Here is a 14589-nt window from a genome sequence, read left to right as displayed (position 1 = left end):
TGATGGTGTGTTGGTGTGATGGTGTGTTGGTGTGATGGTGTGTTGGTGTGATGGTGTGTTGGTCTGTTGGTGTGATGGTCTGTTGGTGTGTTGGTGTGATGGTGTGTTGGTCTGTTGGTGTGATGGTGTGTTGGTCTGTTGGTGTGATGGTGTGTTGGTCTGTTGGTGTGATGGTCTGTTGGTGTGTTGGTGTGATGGTGTGTTGGTCTGTTGGTGTGATGGTGTGTTGGTCTGTTGGTGTGATGGTCTGTTGGTCTGTTGGTGTGATGGTGTGATGGTCTGTTGGTGTGATGGTCTGTTGGTGTGTTGGTGTGATGGTGTGTTGGTGTGATGGTGTGTTGGTCTGTTGGTGTGATGGTCTGTTGGTCTGTTGGTGTGATGGTGTGTTGGTCTGTTGGTGTGATGGTCTGTTGGTGTGATGGTCTGTTGGTCTGTTGGTGTGATGGTGTGATGGTCTGTTGGTGTGATGGTCTGTTGGTCTGTTGGTGTGATGGTGTGTTGGTCTGTTGGTGTGATGGTGTGTTGGTCTGTTGGTGTGATGGTCTGTTGGTCTGTTGGTGTGATGGTGTGTTGGTCTGTTGGTGTGATGGTCTGTTGGTCTGTTGGTGTGATGGTCTGTTGGTGTGATGGTGTGTTGGTCTGTTGGTGTGATGGTCTGTTGGTCTGTTGGTGTGATGGTGTGTTGGTCTGTTGGTGTGTTGGTCTGTTGGTGTGTTGGTGTGTTGGTGTGATGGTCTGATGGTCTGTTGGTGTGATGGTGTGTTGGTGTGTTGGTGTGATGGTCTGTTGGTCTGTTGGTGTGATGGTCCGTTGCTCTGATGGTGTGATGGTCTGATGGTCTGTTGGTGTGATGGTGTGTTGGTGTGATGGTGTGATGGTGTGTTGGTGTGATGGTCTGATGGTCTGTTGGTGTGATGGTGTGTTGGTGTCTTGGTGTGATGGTGTGTTGGTCTGTTGGTGTGATGGTGTGATGGTCTGATGGTGTGTTGGTCTGATGGTTCCGTTGGTGTGATGGTGTGATGGTCTGTTGGTGTGATGGTGTGTTGGTCTGATGGTGTGATGGTCTGATGGTCTGTTGGTGTGATGGTGTGATGGTCTGTTGGTGTGATGGTGTGATGGTCTGTTGGTGTGATGGTGTGTTGGTCTGATGGTGTGATGGTGTGATGGTGTGTTGGTCTGTTGGTGTGATGGTCTGATGGTGTGTTGGTCTGATGGTCCGTTGGTGTGATGGTGTGATGGTCTGTTGGTGTGATGGTCTGATGGTGTGTTGGTGTGATGGTGTGTTGGTCTGATGGTGTGTTGGTCTGATGGTCTGTTGGTGTGATGGTCTGTTGGTGTGATGGTGTTGGTCTGTTGGTCTGATGATGTGATGGTCTGTTGGTGTGATGGTGTGTTGGTCTGTTGGTGTTGGTCTGATGGTGTGTTGGTCTGTTGGTGTGATGGTCTGATGGTCTGTTGGTGTGTTGGTCTGTTGGTGTGATGGTGTGTTGGTCTGATGGTGTGATGGTAGATGGTGTGATGGTGGGATGGTGTGATGGTGTGTTGGTGTGTTGGTGTGTTGGTCTGTTGGTGTGCTGGTGGGCTGGTGTGTTGGTGTGACGGTGTGATGGTGTGTTAGTCTGTTGGTGTGATGGTGTGTTGATGTGATGGTGTGATGGTGTGTTGGTCTGTTGGTGTGATGGTGTGATGGTGTGTTGGTCTGACGGTGTGATGGTGTGTTAGTCTGTTGGTGTGATGGTGTGTTGATGTGATGGTGTGATGGTCTGTTGGTGTGATGGTGTGATGGTCTGTTGGCGTGATGGTCTGTTGGTGTGATGGTCTGTTGGCGTGATGGTGTGATGGTGGGATGGTGTGTTGGTGTGATGGTGTGTTGGTCTGTTGGTGTGATGGTGTGATGGTGTGTTGGTCTGACGGTGTGATGGTGTGTTAGTCTGTTGGTGTGATGGTGTGTTGATGTGATGGTGTGATGGTCTGTTGGTGTGATGGTGTGATGGTCTGTTGGCGTGATGGTCTGTTGGTGTGATGGTCTGTTGGCGTGATGGTGTGATGGTGGGATGGTGTGTTGGTGTGATGGTGTGTTGGTGTGATGGTGTATAGGTCCAGGTGCAGGGGGAAGGGAGCCTGTCAGCTTATTCACTGGCCTATTGATTTCTCTGCTCCACTCGCTTTAAAGAACGACTAGCCACAGCATGTTTATCTGTCACACGCACGCACGCACGCACGCACGCACGCACGCACGCACACACACACACACACACACACACACACACTTTATTGGTACTCTGGCTATCATAAAGGCTCCCAACAGTTGGGGTCAATTGCTATGAAAGACAGAAAGACATTTATAAACCAAAGCATATCACAGGAGCTGGATAGAGAAGAAAGCAATTAATTTGTTAATAGGCCACAAATGCAGTATAATATCAGAGATTTTAATTTAGCCAATTATTATGGCATACTGTGGTGTTGTGTTTTGTTCTACTCCTGTTACTTGATGATTATTGTGAGGATGTCAGACAGTCAGAGACGTCTGCAGTGTGGAAGATAGAATGAGCCTGCAGGATACTCATAGCCTTGGAATTGATTTTTATCCTTGTGTATGCTGGGTAAACACACACACACACACACACACACACACACACACACACACACACACACACACACACACACACACACACACACACACACACACACACACACACACACACACACACACACACACGATTGTGCTGTGCCTCCATCTTCAACCGTTCCTTCCGATATATCATGATTATGTCATATCATAATTAATATCAGCAGTTTAATAAGTGCTGAGAGAAACGAGGTATTTAACCTCAGACATAATGAGGTAAGATGGAAATGGATTGCCCTCTACAGCCGCTGCAGATCCAGCCTGGGATCCTTTTCCAACTGGTAACCATGACAACAGAGACCAGCAGGAAGGTGATGGCTGGTTGAAGTTTGGTTCTGGGGATAGTTGTCCTTTAGAAGAAACATGAAAATGGATCTTAATGTAGTAGTTATGGTGAGCCCAGTACCATTAACACTACTCCAGAATGGTGCCTGTCCTTAGTGTCCTGGTCCCAGTGTGGTTGGTTGCCTGTCCTTAGTGTCCTGGTCCCAGTGTGGTTGGTTGCCTGTCCTTAGTGTCCTGGTCCCAGTGTGGTTGGTTGCCTGTCCTTAGTGTCCTGGTCCCAGTGTGGTTGGTTGCCTGTCCTTAGTGTCCTGGTCCCAGTGTGGTTGGTTGCCTGTCCTTAGTGTCCTGGTCCCAGTGTGGTTGGTTGCCTGTCCTTAGTGTCCTGGTCCCAGTGTGGTTGGTTGCCTGTCCTTACTGTCCTGGTCCCAGTGTGATTGGTTGCCTGTCCTTAGTGTCCTGGTCCCAGTGTGGTTGGTTGCCTGTCCTTAGTGTCCTGGTCCCAGTGTGGTTGGTTGCCTGTCCTTAGTGTCCTGGTCCCAGTGTGGTTGGTTGCCTGTCCTTAGTGTCCTGGTCCCAGTGTGGTTGGTTGCCTGTCCTTACTGTCCTGGTCCCAGTGTGATTGGTTGCCTGTCCTTAGTGTCCTGGTCCCAGTGTGGTTGGTTGCCTGTCCTTAGTGTCCTGGTTCCAGTGTGGTTGGTTGCCTGTCCTTACTGTCCTGGTCCCAGTGTGATTGGTTGCCTGTCCTTAGTGTCCTGGTCCCAGTGTGGTTGGTTGCCTGTCCTTAGTGTCCTGGTCCCAGTGTGGTTGGTTGCCTGTCCTTACTGTCCTGGTCCCAGTGTGGTTGGTTGCCTGTCCTTAGTGTCCTGGTCCCAGTGTGGTTGGTTGCCTGTCCTTAGTGTCCTGGTCCCAGTGTGGTTGGTTGCCTGTCCTTAGTGTCCTGGTCCCAGTGTGGTTGGTTGCCTGTCCTTAGTGTCCTGGTCCCAGTGTGGTTGGTTGCCTGTCCTTAGTGTCCTGGTCCCAGTGTGGTTGGTTGCCTGTCCTTAGTGTCTTGGTCCCAGTGTGGTTGGTTGCCTGTCCTTAGTGTCCTGGTCCCAGTGTGGTTGGTTGCCTGTCCTTAGTGTCCTGGTCCCAGTGTGGTTGGTTGCCTGTCCTTACTGTCCTGGTCCCAGTGTGATTGGTTGCCTGTCCTTAGTGTCCTGGTCCCAGTGTGGTTGGTTGCCTGTGCTTAGTGTCCTGGTCCCAGTGTGGTTGGTTGCCTGTCCTTAGTGTCCTGGTCCCAGTGTGGTTGGTTGCCTGTCCTTAGTGTCCTGGTCCCAGTGTGGTTGGTTGCCTGTCCTTACTGTCCTGGTCCCAGTGTGATTGGTTGCCTGTCCTTAGTGTCCTGGTCCCAGTGTGGTTGGTTGCCTGTCCTTAGTGTCCTGGTTCCAGTGTGGTTGGTTGCCTGTCCTTACTGTCCTGGTCCCAGTGTGATTGGTTGCCTGTCCCTAGTGTCCTGGTCCCAGTGTGGTTGGTTGCCTGTCCTTAGTGTCCTGGTCCCAGTGTGGTTGGTTGCCTGTCCTTACTGTCCTGGTCCCAGTGTGGTTGGTTGCCTGTCCTTACTGTCCTGGTCCCAGTGTGGTTGGTTGCCTGTCCTTAGTGTCCTGGTCCCAGTGTGGTTGGTTGCCTGTCCTTAGTGTCCTGGTCCTAGTGTGGTTGGTTGCCTGTCCTTACTGTCCTGGTCCCAGTGTGGTTGGTTGCCTGTCCTTAGTGTCCTGGTCCCAGTGTGGTTGGTTGCCTGTCCTTAGTGTCCTTGTCCCAGTGTGATTGGTTGCCTGTCCTTAGTGTCCTGGTCTCAGTGTGATTGGTTGCCTGTCCTTAGTGTCCTGGTCCCAGTGTGGTTGGTTGCCTGTCCTTAGTGTCCTGGTCCCAGTGTGGTTGGTTGCCTGTCTTTAGTGTCCTGGTCCCAGTGTGGTTGGTTGCCTGTCCTTAGTGGCCTGGTCCCAGTGTGGTTGGTTGCCTGTCCTTAGTGTCCTGGTCCCAGTGTGATTGGTTGCCTGTCCTTAGTGTCCTGGTCCCAGTGTGATTGGTTGCCTGTCCTTAGTGTCCTGGTCCCAGTGTGGTTGGTTGCCTGTTCTTAGTGTCCTGGTCCCAGTGTGGTTGGTTGCCTGTCCTTAGTGTCCTGGTCCCAGTGTGGTTGGTTGCCTGTCCTTAGTGTCCTGGTCCCAGTGTGGTTGGTTGCCTGTCCTTAGTGTCCTGGTCCCAGTGTGGTTGGTTGCCTGTCCTTAGTGTCCTGGTCCCAGTGTGGTTGGTTGCCTGTCCTTAGTGTCCTGGTCCCAGTGTGGTTGGTTGCCTGTCCTTAGTGTCCTGGTCCCAGTGTGGTTGGTTGCCTGTTCTTAGTGTCCTGATCCCAGTGTGGTTGGTTGCCTGTCCTTAGTGTCCTGGTTCCAGTGTGGTTGGTTGCCTGTCCTTAGTGTCCTGGTCCCAGTGTGGTTGGTTGCCTGTCCTTCGTGTCCTGGTCCCAGTGTGGTTGGTTGCCTGTTCTTAGTGTCCTGATCCCAGTGTGGTTGGTTGCCTTCCTTAGTGTCCTGGTCCCAGTGTGGTTGGTTGCCTGTCCTTAGTGTCCTGGTCCCAGTGTGGTTGGTTGCCTGTCCTTAGTGTCCTGGTTCCAGTGTGGTTGGTTGCCTGTCCTTACTGTCCTGGTCCCAGTGTGATTGGTTGCCTGTCCTTAGTGTCCTGGTCCCAGTGTGGTTGGTTGCCTGTCCTTAGTGTCCTGGTCCCAGTGTGGTTGGTTGCCTGTCCTTACTGTCTTGGTCCCAGTGTGGTTGGTTGCCTGTCCTTACTGTCCTGGTCCCAGTGTGGTTGGTTGCCTGTCCTTAGTGTCCTGGTCCCAGTGTGGTTGGTTGCCTGTCCTTAGTGTCCTGGTCCCAGTGTGGTTGGTTGCCTGTCCTTACTGTCCAGGTCCCAGTGTGGTTGGTTGCCTGTCCTTAGTGTCCTGGTCCCAGTGTGGTTGGTTGCCTGTCCTTAGTGTCCTGGTCCCAGTGTGATTGGTTGCCTGTCCTTAGTGTCCTGGTCCCAGTGTGATTGGTTGCCTGTCCTTAGTGTCCTGGTCCCAGTGTGGTTGGTTGCCTGTCCTTAGTGTCCTGGTCCCAGTGTGGTTGGTTGCCTGTCCTTAGTGTCCTGGTCCCAGTGTGGTTGGTTGCCTGTCCTTAGTGTCCTGGTCCCAGTGTGGTTGGTTGCCTGTCCTTAGTGTCCTGGTCCCAGTGTGATTGGTTGCCTGTCCTTAGTGTCCTGGTCCCAGTGTGATTGGTTGCCTGTCCTTAGTGTCCTGGTCCCAGTGTGGTTGGTTGCCTGTTCTTAGTGTCCTGGTCCCAGTGTGGTTGGTTGCCTGTCCTTAGTGTCCTGGTCCCAGTGTGGTTGGTTGCCTGTCCTTAGTGTCCTGGTCCCAGTGTGGTTGGTTGCCTGTCCTTAGTGTCCTGGTCCCAGTGTGGTTGGTTGCCTGTCCTTAGTGTCCTGGTCCCAGTGTGGTTGGTTGCCTGTCCTTAGTGTCCTGGTCCCAGTGTGGTTGGTTGCCTGTTCTTAGTGTCCTGATCCCAGTGTGGTTGGTTGCCTGTCCTTAGTGTCCTGGTTCCAGTGTGGTTGGTTGCCTGTCCTTAGTGTCCTGGTCCCAGTGTGGTTGGTTGCCTGTCCTTCGTGTCCTGGTCCCAGTGTGGTTGGTTGCCTGTTCTTAGTGTCCTGATCCCAGTGTGGTTGGTTGCCTTCCTTAGTGTCCTGGTCCCAGTGTGGTTGGTTGCCTGTCCTTAGTGTCCTGGTCCCAGTGTGGTTGGTTGCCTGTCCTTAGTGTCCTGGTCCCAGTGTGGTTGGTTGCCTGTCCTTAGTGTCCTGGTCCCAGTGTGGTTGGTTGCCTGTCCTTAGTGTCCTGGTCCCAGTGTGGTTGGTTGCCTGTTCTTAGTGTCCTGATCCCAGTGTGGTTGGTTGCCTGTCCTTAGTGTCCTGGTTCCAGTGTGGTTGGTTGCCTGTCCTTAGTGTCCTGGTCCCAGTGTGGTTGGTTGCCTGTCCTTCGTGTCCTGGTCCCAGTGTGGTTGGTTGCCTGTTCTTAGTGTCCTGATCCCAGTGTGGTTGGTTGCCTTCCTTAGTGTCCTGGTCCCAGTGTGGTTGGTTGCCTGTCCTTAGTGTCCTGGTCCCAGTGTGGTTGGTTGCCTGTCCTTAGTGTCCTGGTCCCAGTGTGGTTGGTTGCCTGTCCTTAGTGTCCTGGTCCCAGTGTGGTTGGTTGCCTGTTCTTAGTGTCCTGGTCCCAGTGTGGTTGGTAAGTAAAGTTGCTGTTCCTCAAACAGGTTCTTGGACATTTTCTGGCGCTATTTCTTATGTTTCTCCTTAAGCAAAACTTTAAGAAGAAATTAGATTATTGAAAATAAAGTTATTGGAAATGTTGTTAGTTCCAAGATAGCCAAACCCCTCGTCTCAAACTCAGGGCAGTGAGAGAAAAAACTCATGAAAGCAAATGAACATGTTTAATTCACTCACAAACTTCTGAAAGTGAAAGTTTCAGTATTGATTATTCTAAGAAATATGCAGACGTGATTGCCATTGCTAGCTAGTAAAACGGTTTCCTAGCAACAAACATCTTAAGAAGATTTTTAAGAAGATATTTGAGAAAGTTCATAAGAAAATCATTAAATCTTAAGATATTGTTGAGGAATTGCACTCATCTTATGAAAAAAAAAAATAATCTTAAGAATCTTCTTAAGTTTTTGCGTAGGAAGTGTTTTGTGAATCTGGGCCCTGTAGCCCAGTAGCAGAATCAGACTCAGCATAGCACTGAGGTTACACTGCACTTCCATGTCAGTCCATTGCAGAGAGATGCATGAACTTCATGGCTCAGTCATTTTAGGTAGAGGTAGAGGTAGAGGTAGAGTGTGTGTGTGTGTGTGTGTGTGTGTGTGTGTGTGTGTGTGTGTGTGTGTGTGTGTGTGTGTGTGTGTGTGTGTGTGTGTGTGTGTGTGTGTGTGTGTGTGTGTGTGTGTGTGTGTGTGTGTGTGTGTGTGTGTGTGTGTGTGTGTGTGTGCATTCATGCATGCATGTTGTGTAGGCTATGGGTCTCTATACACCTGAGGGGAAGAGAAACAGAGTGAGAAAGGGGATGAGGGAGATGGGGACGGGGGAAGTGGGACGGGGGAAGGGGAAGGGGGACGGGGGAAGTGGGAAGGGGGAAGGGGGACGGGGGAAGGGGGAAGGGGGATGGGGGAAGTGGGAAGGGGGATGGGGGATGGGGGAAGTGGGAATTGGGAAGGGGGACGGGGGAAGTGGGAAGTGGGAAGGGGGATGGGGGAAGTGGGAAGGGGGACGGGGGACGGGGGAAAGGGGACGGGGGACGGGGGAAGTGGGAAGGGGGAAGGGGGATGGGGGACGGGGGAAGGGGGAAGGGGGATGGGGGAAGTGGGGAAGGGGGATGGGGGAAGTGGGGAAGGGGGAGGGGGGAAGGGGGAAGTGGGATTGTAAATTGCATCAAGATAAAGAAGGCAGCAGAGGTGTCTGTGCTCTTGGCAACATTTACTACAACTACTAGAATAATTTATTTACACTTGAGGGTGGTTATTGTAAATAAGAGCTCTGCCCTCAAGTCTAAGGATATCTCATTACTTTATGCCTGGCAACAGCACAGCAAAAAACTAGATCTACATGCATACTGTTTGGCATGCATCCATACTGCCTTAGGCAGTTACTGTACCTCATCTGTTTTTGCTTAGATTGCTAAAGCAGGTGTCTTGCTTATCACTGAAGTTAGAATAGAAACCTACCAAGGTCATTTGAGCTGCACTACCCTCCCTCTCTTTCAGTGTGTGATAGAGAAGATATGCTACATTCTCCTGTGCTCTGCACCTTCAAAAGGAGACCCGGATTATGGCTACTGTTTTATATTTGACTCAAGTCGTTTTCACCAAAAGCCTTTCCCCTTCAGTCTCAAGTGTTATAGAAAGGAGGTATTTTTGCTCAAAGAAGCTGTTTAAACCATGACAATAAGCTTGTGTGAAGTCTGATACTAGCAGTGACTCCAGTCTTTTGTAGTTGTATAAGTGAATCTCCATCCATTTAGGTGTGTCAATGGGTCCTTTCTAAGGACTGTGACTGTCTGAGACTGACAAGTCTGTCATGCATCTAAAATGAATGAATAAACCGTTTTTTCACTATCATCTAATCTCTCTCTTTCTCTCCCTCTCCCTCGTTCTCTTTTCCTTTTTCTCTCTGTCTCTGTCTGTCTCTGTCTCTGTCTCTCTGTCTCTCTCTCTCTCTCTCTCTCTCTCTCTCTCTCTCTCTCTCTCTCTCTCTCTCTCTCTCTCTCTCTCTCTCTGTCTCTGTCTCTGTCTCTCTGTCTCTCTGTCTCTCTGTCTCTGTCTCTCTCTCTCTCTCTCTCTCTCTCTCTCTCTCTCTCTCTCTCTCTCTCTCTCTCTCTCTCTCTCTCTCTCTCTCTCTCTCTCTCTCTCTCTCTCTCTCTGTCTCTCTCTCTTTTTCTCTCTGTTTCTCTCTCTCTCTCTTTCTCTCTCTGTTTCTCTCTCTTTCTGTTTCTCTCGCTCTTTCTCTTTCTCACTTTCTCTCTCTTTCAAACTCAATCTCTTTCTCTCTTTCTCTTTCTCTCTCAATCTTTTTCTCTCTCTGTTTCTCTCGCTCTCTTTCTCTGATTCTCTCGCTCTCTTTCTCTCTTTCTCTCACTCTCTGTTTCTCTCTCTCTCTTTCTTTCTCTCTGTTTCTTTCTCTCTCTCTGTCTCTGTTTCTGTCCCTGATCAGGTGAGGAGGAGCCCTGTGTGACCAACCCGTGTGTACATGAAGGGCAGTGTCTACCTCAGGGCAAGGGCTACAGCTGTTACTGCCCACAGGGCTTCACAGGGGAGAACTGTGAGATCGGTGAGTTTACAACACACACACACACACACACACACACACACACACACACACACACACACACACACACACACACACACACACACACACACACACACACACACACACACACACACACACACACACACACACACACACACACACACACACTACACATTAAACACACACACACACACACAAATCCACAAAGATACACACATGCACACACCAGGACACATGCATGTGTGTGTGTCTGTGTGTAACTAAGAGATCTTAAAATAAATTAGGTGTAGGTCAAAGGTCAGACGTTCCATCACCCTTTAGACAAGAGTTGGGAGGTTAGAGGTCAGCCCCCTATCTTCCTTGTATTACTGTACATCACACTCAATAGCAACTGTGTGAATCTGTGACTTTCTTTCTTAAGGTCAGCTTACTTGTCTAGCTCAGCCCTGACTCAGATTCACAACAAACCCTGCAGGGTCATCCCTCATTCAGAGAGACAGTGCCAGACACTAATCATATTTACCCGTCAGCTGTGATGAGAAGGTATCTGTCTGACTGGATACTCCTGGCTTCTAGAGCAGCGAGACTGAGAGATGGGCTTAGAGCATGATGTGTGTGTGTGTGTGTGTGTGTGTGTGTGTGTGTGTGTGTGTGTGTGTGTGTGTGTGTGTGTGTGTGTGTGTGTGTGTGTGTGTGTGTGTGTGTGTGTGTGTGTGTGTGTGTGTGTGTGTGCGCGGATTTGTTGTATTTGTGGGATTATCTCTCTCAGGAGCCCTAACTCCTCTGCATTATGCATGAATGGATTACACATTTATAAGGAACAAAGGCATCATGTGTTTGGAGGGAATGTGTGTATGTGTGGGTTTATATGTTGCTAAAGGTTGACTTGGAGTCAGTGAGGAGTCACTCAAGGTCATGCTGGGGTGAAGTGATCACTTGAGACAGAAGACAGTGTTGCCTATGAAATTGTAATGCAGAGACGATGAGAAGAAGCCACTTTAGACTATTGGGATGCACCCCTAGAACTATTATGGAAGAAACTGACCACTCAGTTACTCATCTATTTCATCTATTTCTATGTGTACTAGTGACTGAGGCACAATATCATGTTTACAGTAGAATCTTACCCCAGAAGGTGATGTCACCTCTTTACATTTTGTAGCCTAGAACCTGTCAGGGAAATTGAAAGCTATGTTTGGCCAGACATGCAGACCTAAAGGCTTATGGTACAAAGGGCCCATCAGAAGGGATTGACAGGGGCAATAGTCTGGATTGGATTTGTCTGACACCAGTGCTTGACTTGGACTGAAATAGGTGCCAGTACTCGTTTTGGGTGCCAGTACTGTTTATATTTAGGTGCAGGAGCTCCACAATACATTGAGCTACTATTCTATACGAGGAACAGGAGCTCAAGCAGTAGGACATTTGAGGTGTCGGTACCTTATCAACACTCAGAACATAGAATATAGTTGAGTTTGAAGTGACTTTGAGAGCACAGTTTGGTGCCTTTCATCCTTGGAGTATAAATTCATGTTCTGAGGTGAACCGTTTATACAGTAGACAGTGTGTTTGGAACAGTTATTCATTAATTCAAAAGAAGACGTGAAGACTTGGGTCAGGATTCTCTGTTTTCCGAAATCCTTCTTCGTCATTAAACCATCACCATTTGATGAATGTTGTAATTTTCAAGAGAGCTCGACCTTCAGGAGAATACAGGAGCTGTTATTGTGATTTGTGAATGTGAACAAAATATCTCTGTTGTGTTTTTGTGCGGTGAACAGATTTTAGGGGTCATAATAAACCCTCTTGGAGTGAAACAAGGACAAGAGAGCGAGAAACAGAGAGAGAGAGAGACAGAGTGCTTGGCACAGGGATAATGAAATAAGTGGTTTGGTTCTGAAGTACTCTCATCGTGCTCTGATTCATGCAGCAAGAAGGAGAGGGACAAAGACAGACACACAGAAAACACCCACACTCATCTCTAGTTGCCATGGTGAGAATGAAATGATCATCCTCCCTTACAAAAAATGTACATTTAGCAGATGCTTTTATTTTATCCAGAGCAACTTACAATTTGTGCATTCACTTTACGATAGCTAGGTGGGGCAACCACAGTCATAGTAATTAAACATGTTTAATCAATTAAACAGCTGTCAGCAAGGTCAGTGGTAGTGACAGAAAGTCAAATGTTAGTGACAGAAAGACAAGTGGTAGTGACAGAAAGACAAGTGTTAGTGACAGAAAGACAAGTGGTAGTGACAGAAAGACAAGTGGTAGTGACAGAAAGACAAGTGGTAGTGACAGAAAGACAAGTGGTAGTGACAGAAAGACAAGTGGTAGTGACAGAAAGACAAGTGGTAGTGACAGAAAGACAAGTGGTAGTGACAGAAAGACAAGTGTTAGTGACAAAGACAAGTGGTAGTGACAGAAAGACAAGTGGTAGTGACAGAAAGTCAAGTGTTAGTGACAGAAAGACAGGTGGTAGTGACAGAAAGACAAGTGGTAGTGACAGAAAGACAAGTGGTAGTGACAGAAAGACAAGTGGTAGTGACAGAAAGACAAGTGGTAGTGACAGAAAGACAGGTGGTAGTGACAGAAAGACAGGTGGTAGTGACAGAAAGACAAGTGTTAGTGACAGAAAGACAAGTGGTAGTGACAGAAAGACAAGTGTTAGTGACAGAAAGACAAGTGGTAGTGACAGAAAGACAAGTGGTAGTGACAGAAAGACAAGTGGTAGTGACAGAAAGACAAGTGGTAGTGACAGAAAGACAAGTGGTAGTGACAGAAAGACAAGTGTTAGTGACAAAGACAAGTGGTAGTGACAGAAAGACAAGTGGTAGTGACAGAAAGTCAAGTGTTAGTGACAGAAAGACAGGTGGTAGTGACAGAAAGACAAGTGGTAGTGACAGAAAGACAAGTGGTAGTGACAGAAAGACAAGTGGTAGTGACAGAAAGACAAGTGGTAGTGACAGAAAGACAGGTGGTAGTGACAGAAAGACAGGTGGTAGTGACAGAAAGACAAGTGTTAGTGACAGAAAGACAGGTGGTAGTGACAGAAAGACAAGTGTTAGTGACAGAAAGACAAGTGGTAGTGACAGAAAGACAAGTGTTAGTGACAGAAAGACAAGTGGTAGTGACAGAAAGACAAGTGGTAGTGACAGAAAGACAAGTGGTAGTGACAGAAAGACAAGTGGTAGTGACAGAAAGACAAGTGTTAGTGACAGAAAGACAGGTGGTAGTGACAGAAAGACAAGTGTTAGTGACAGAAAGACAGGTGGTAGTGACAGAAAGACAAGTGGTAGTGACAGAAAGACAAGTGGTAGTGACAGAAAAACAAGTGTTAGTGACAGAAAGACAGGTGGTAGTGACAGAAAGACAAGTGGTAGTGACAGAAAGACAAGTGGTAGTGACAGAAAGACAAGTGGTAGTGACAGAAAGACAAGTGGTAGTGACAGAAAGACAGGTGGTAGTGACAGAAAGACAAGTGTTAGTGACAGAAAGACAGGTGGTAGTGACAGAAAGACAAGTGTTAGTGACAGAAAGACAAGTGGTAGTGACAGAAAGACAAGTGTTAGTGACAGAAAGACAAGTGTTAGTGACAGAAAGACAAGTGGTGGTGACAGAAAGACAAGTGGTGGTGACAGAAAGACAAGTGGTAGTGACAGAAAGACAAGTGGTAGTGACAGAAAGACAAGTGGTAGTGACAGAAAGTCAAGTGGTAGTGACAGAAAGACAAGTGGTATTGACAGAAAGACAAGTGTTAGTGACAGAAAGACAAGTGGTAGTGACAGAAAGACAAGTGGTAGTGACAGAAAGACAAGTGGTAGTGACAGAAAGGCAAATGTTAGTGACAGAAAGACAAGTGTTAGTGACAGAAAGACAAGTGGTAGTGACAGAAAGACAAGTGGTAGTGACAGAAAGACAAGTGGTAGTGACAGAAAGACAAGTGTTAGTGACAGAAAGACAAGTGTTAGTGACAGAAAGACAAATGCTAGTGACAGAAAGACAAGTGGTAGTGACAGAAAGACAAGTGTTAGTGACAGAAAGACAAGTGGTAGTGACAGAAAGATAAGTGGTAGTGACAGAAAGACAAGTGGTAGTGACAGAAAGACAAGTGTTAATGACAGAAAGACAGGTGGTAGTGACAGAAAGACAAGTGGTAGTGACAGAAAGACAAGTGGTAGTGACAGAAAGACAAGTGGTAGTGACAGAAAGACAAGTGGTAGTGACAGAAAGACAAGGGTTAGTGACAGAAAGACAGGTGGTAGTGACAGAAAGACAGGTGGTAGTGACAGAAAGACAGGTGGTAGTGACAGAAAGACAGGTGGTAGTGACAGAAAGACAAGTGTTAGTGACAGAAAGACAAATGCTAGTGACAGAAAGACAAGTGGTAGTGACAGAAAGACAGGTGGTAGTGACAGAAAGACAAGTGGTAGTGACAGAAAGTCAAGTGGTAGTGACAGAAAGTCAAGTGTTAGTGACAGAAAGACAGGTGGTAGTGACAGAAAGACAGGTGGTAGTGACAGAAAGACAAGTGTTAGTGACAGAAAGACAAGTGTTAGTGACAGAAAGACAAGTGTTAGTGACAGAAAGACAAGTGTTAGTGACAGAAGGACAGGTGGTAGTGACAGAAAGACAGGTGGTAGTGACAGAAAGACAGGTGGTAGTGACAGAAAGACAGGTGGTAGTGACAGAAAGACAAGTGTTAGTGACAGAAAGACAGGTGGTAGTGACAGAAAGACAAGTGTTAGTGACAGAAAGACAAATGCTAGTGACAGAAAGACAAGTGGTAGTGACAGAAAGACAGGTGGTAGTGA

At 48.1% G+C, this 14589-nt stretch overlaps 1 protein-coding gene across 2 annotated transcripts in view; it reads left to right on the top strand.

Moving 5' to 3' along the window:
- LOC139550283 (neurocan core protein-like) overlaps positions 1-14589 on the top strand; it is a 154059-nt gene that overhangs the window by 117936 nt on the left and 21534 nt on the right. For both annotated transcript variants that reach the window (XM_071361080.1, XM_071361079.1), the window contains one exon: positions 9677-9793. In XM_071361080.1, the coding sequence (XP_071217181.1) occupies positions 9677-9793 (117 nt within the window). The remainder of the gene's footprint in view (positions 1-9676; positions 9794-14589) is intronic.

Source organism: Salvelinus alpinus, chromosome 23 (genome assembly GCF_045679555.1).
Source record: "Salvelinus alpinus chromosome 23, SLU_Salpinus.1, whole genome shotgun sequence".
Taxonomy (NCBI): domain Eukaryota; kingdom Metazoa; phylum Chordata; class Actinopteri; order Salmoniformes; family Salmonidae; genus Salvelinus; species Salvelinus alpinus.
Note: the sequence above shows the minus strand (reverse complement) of the source record. Positions and strands in the feature narration are given on the sequence as shown.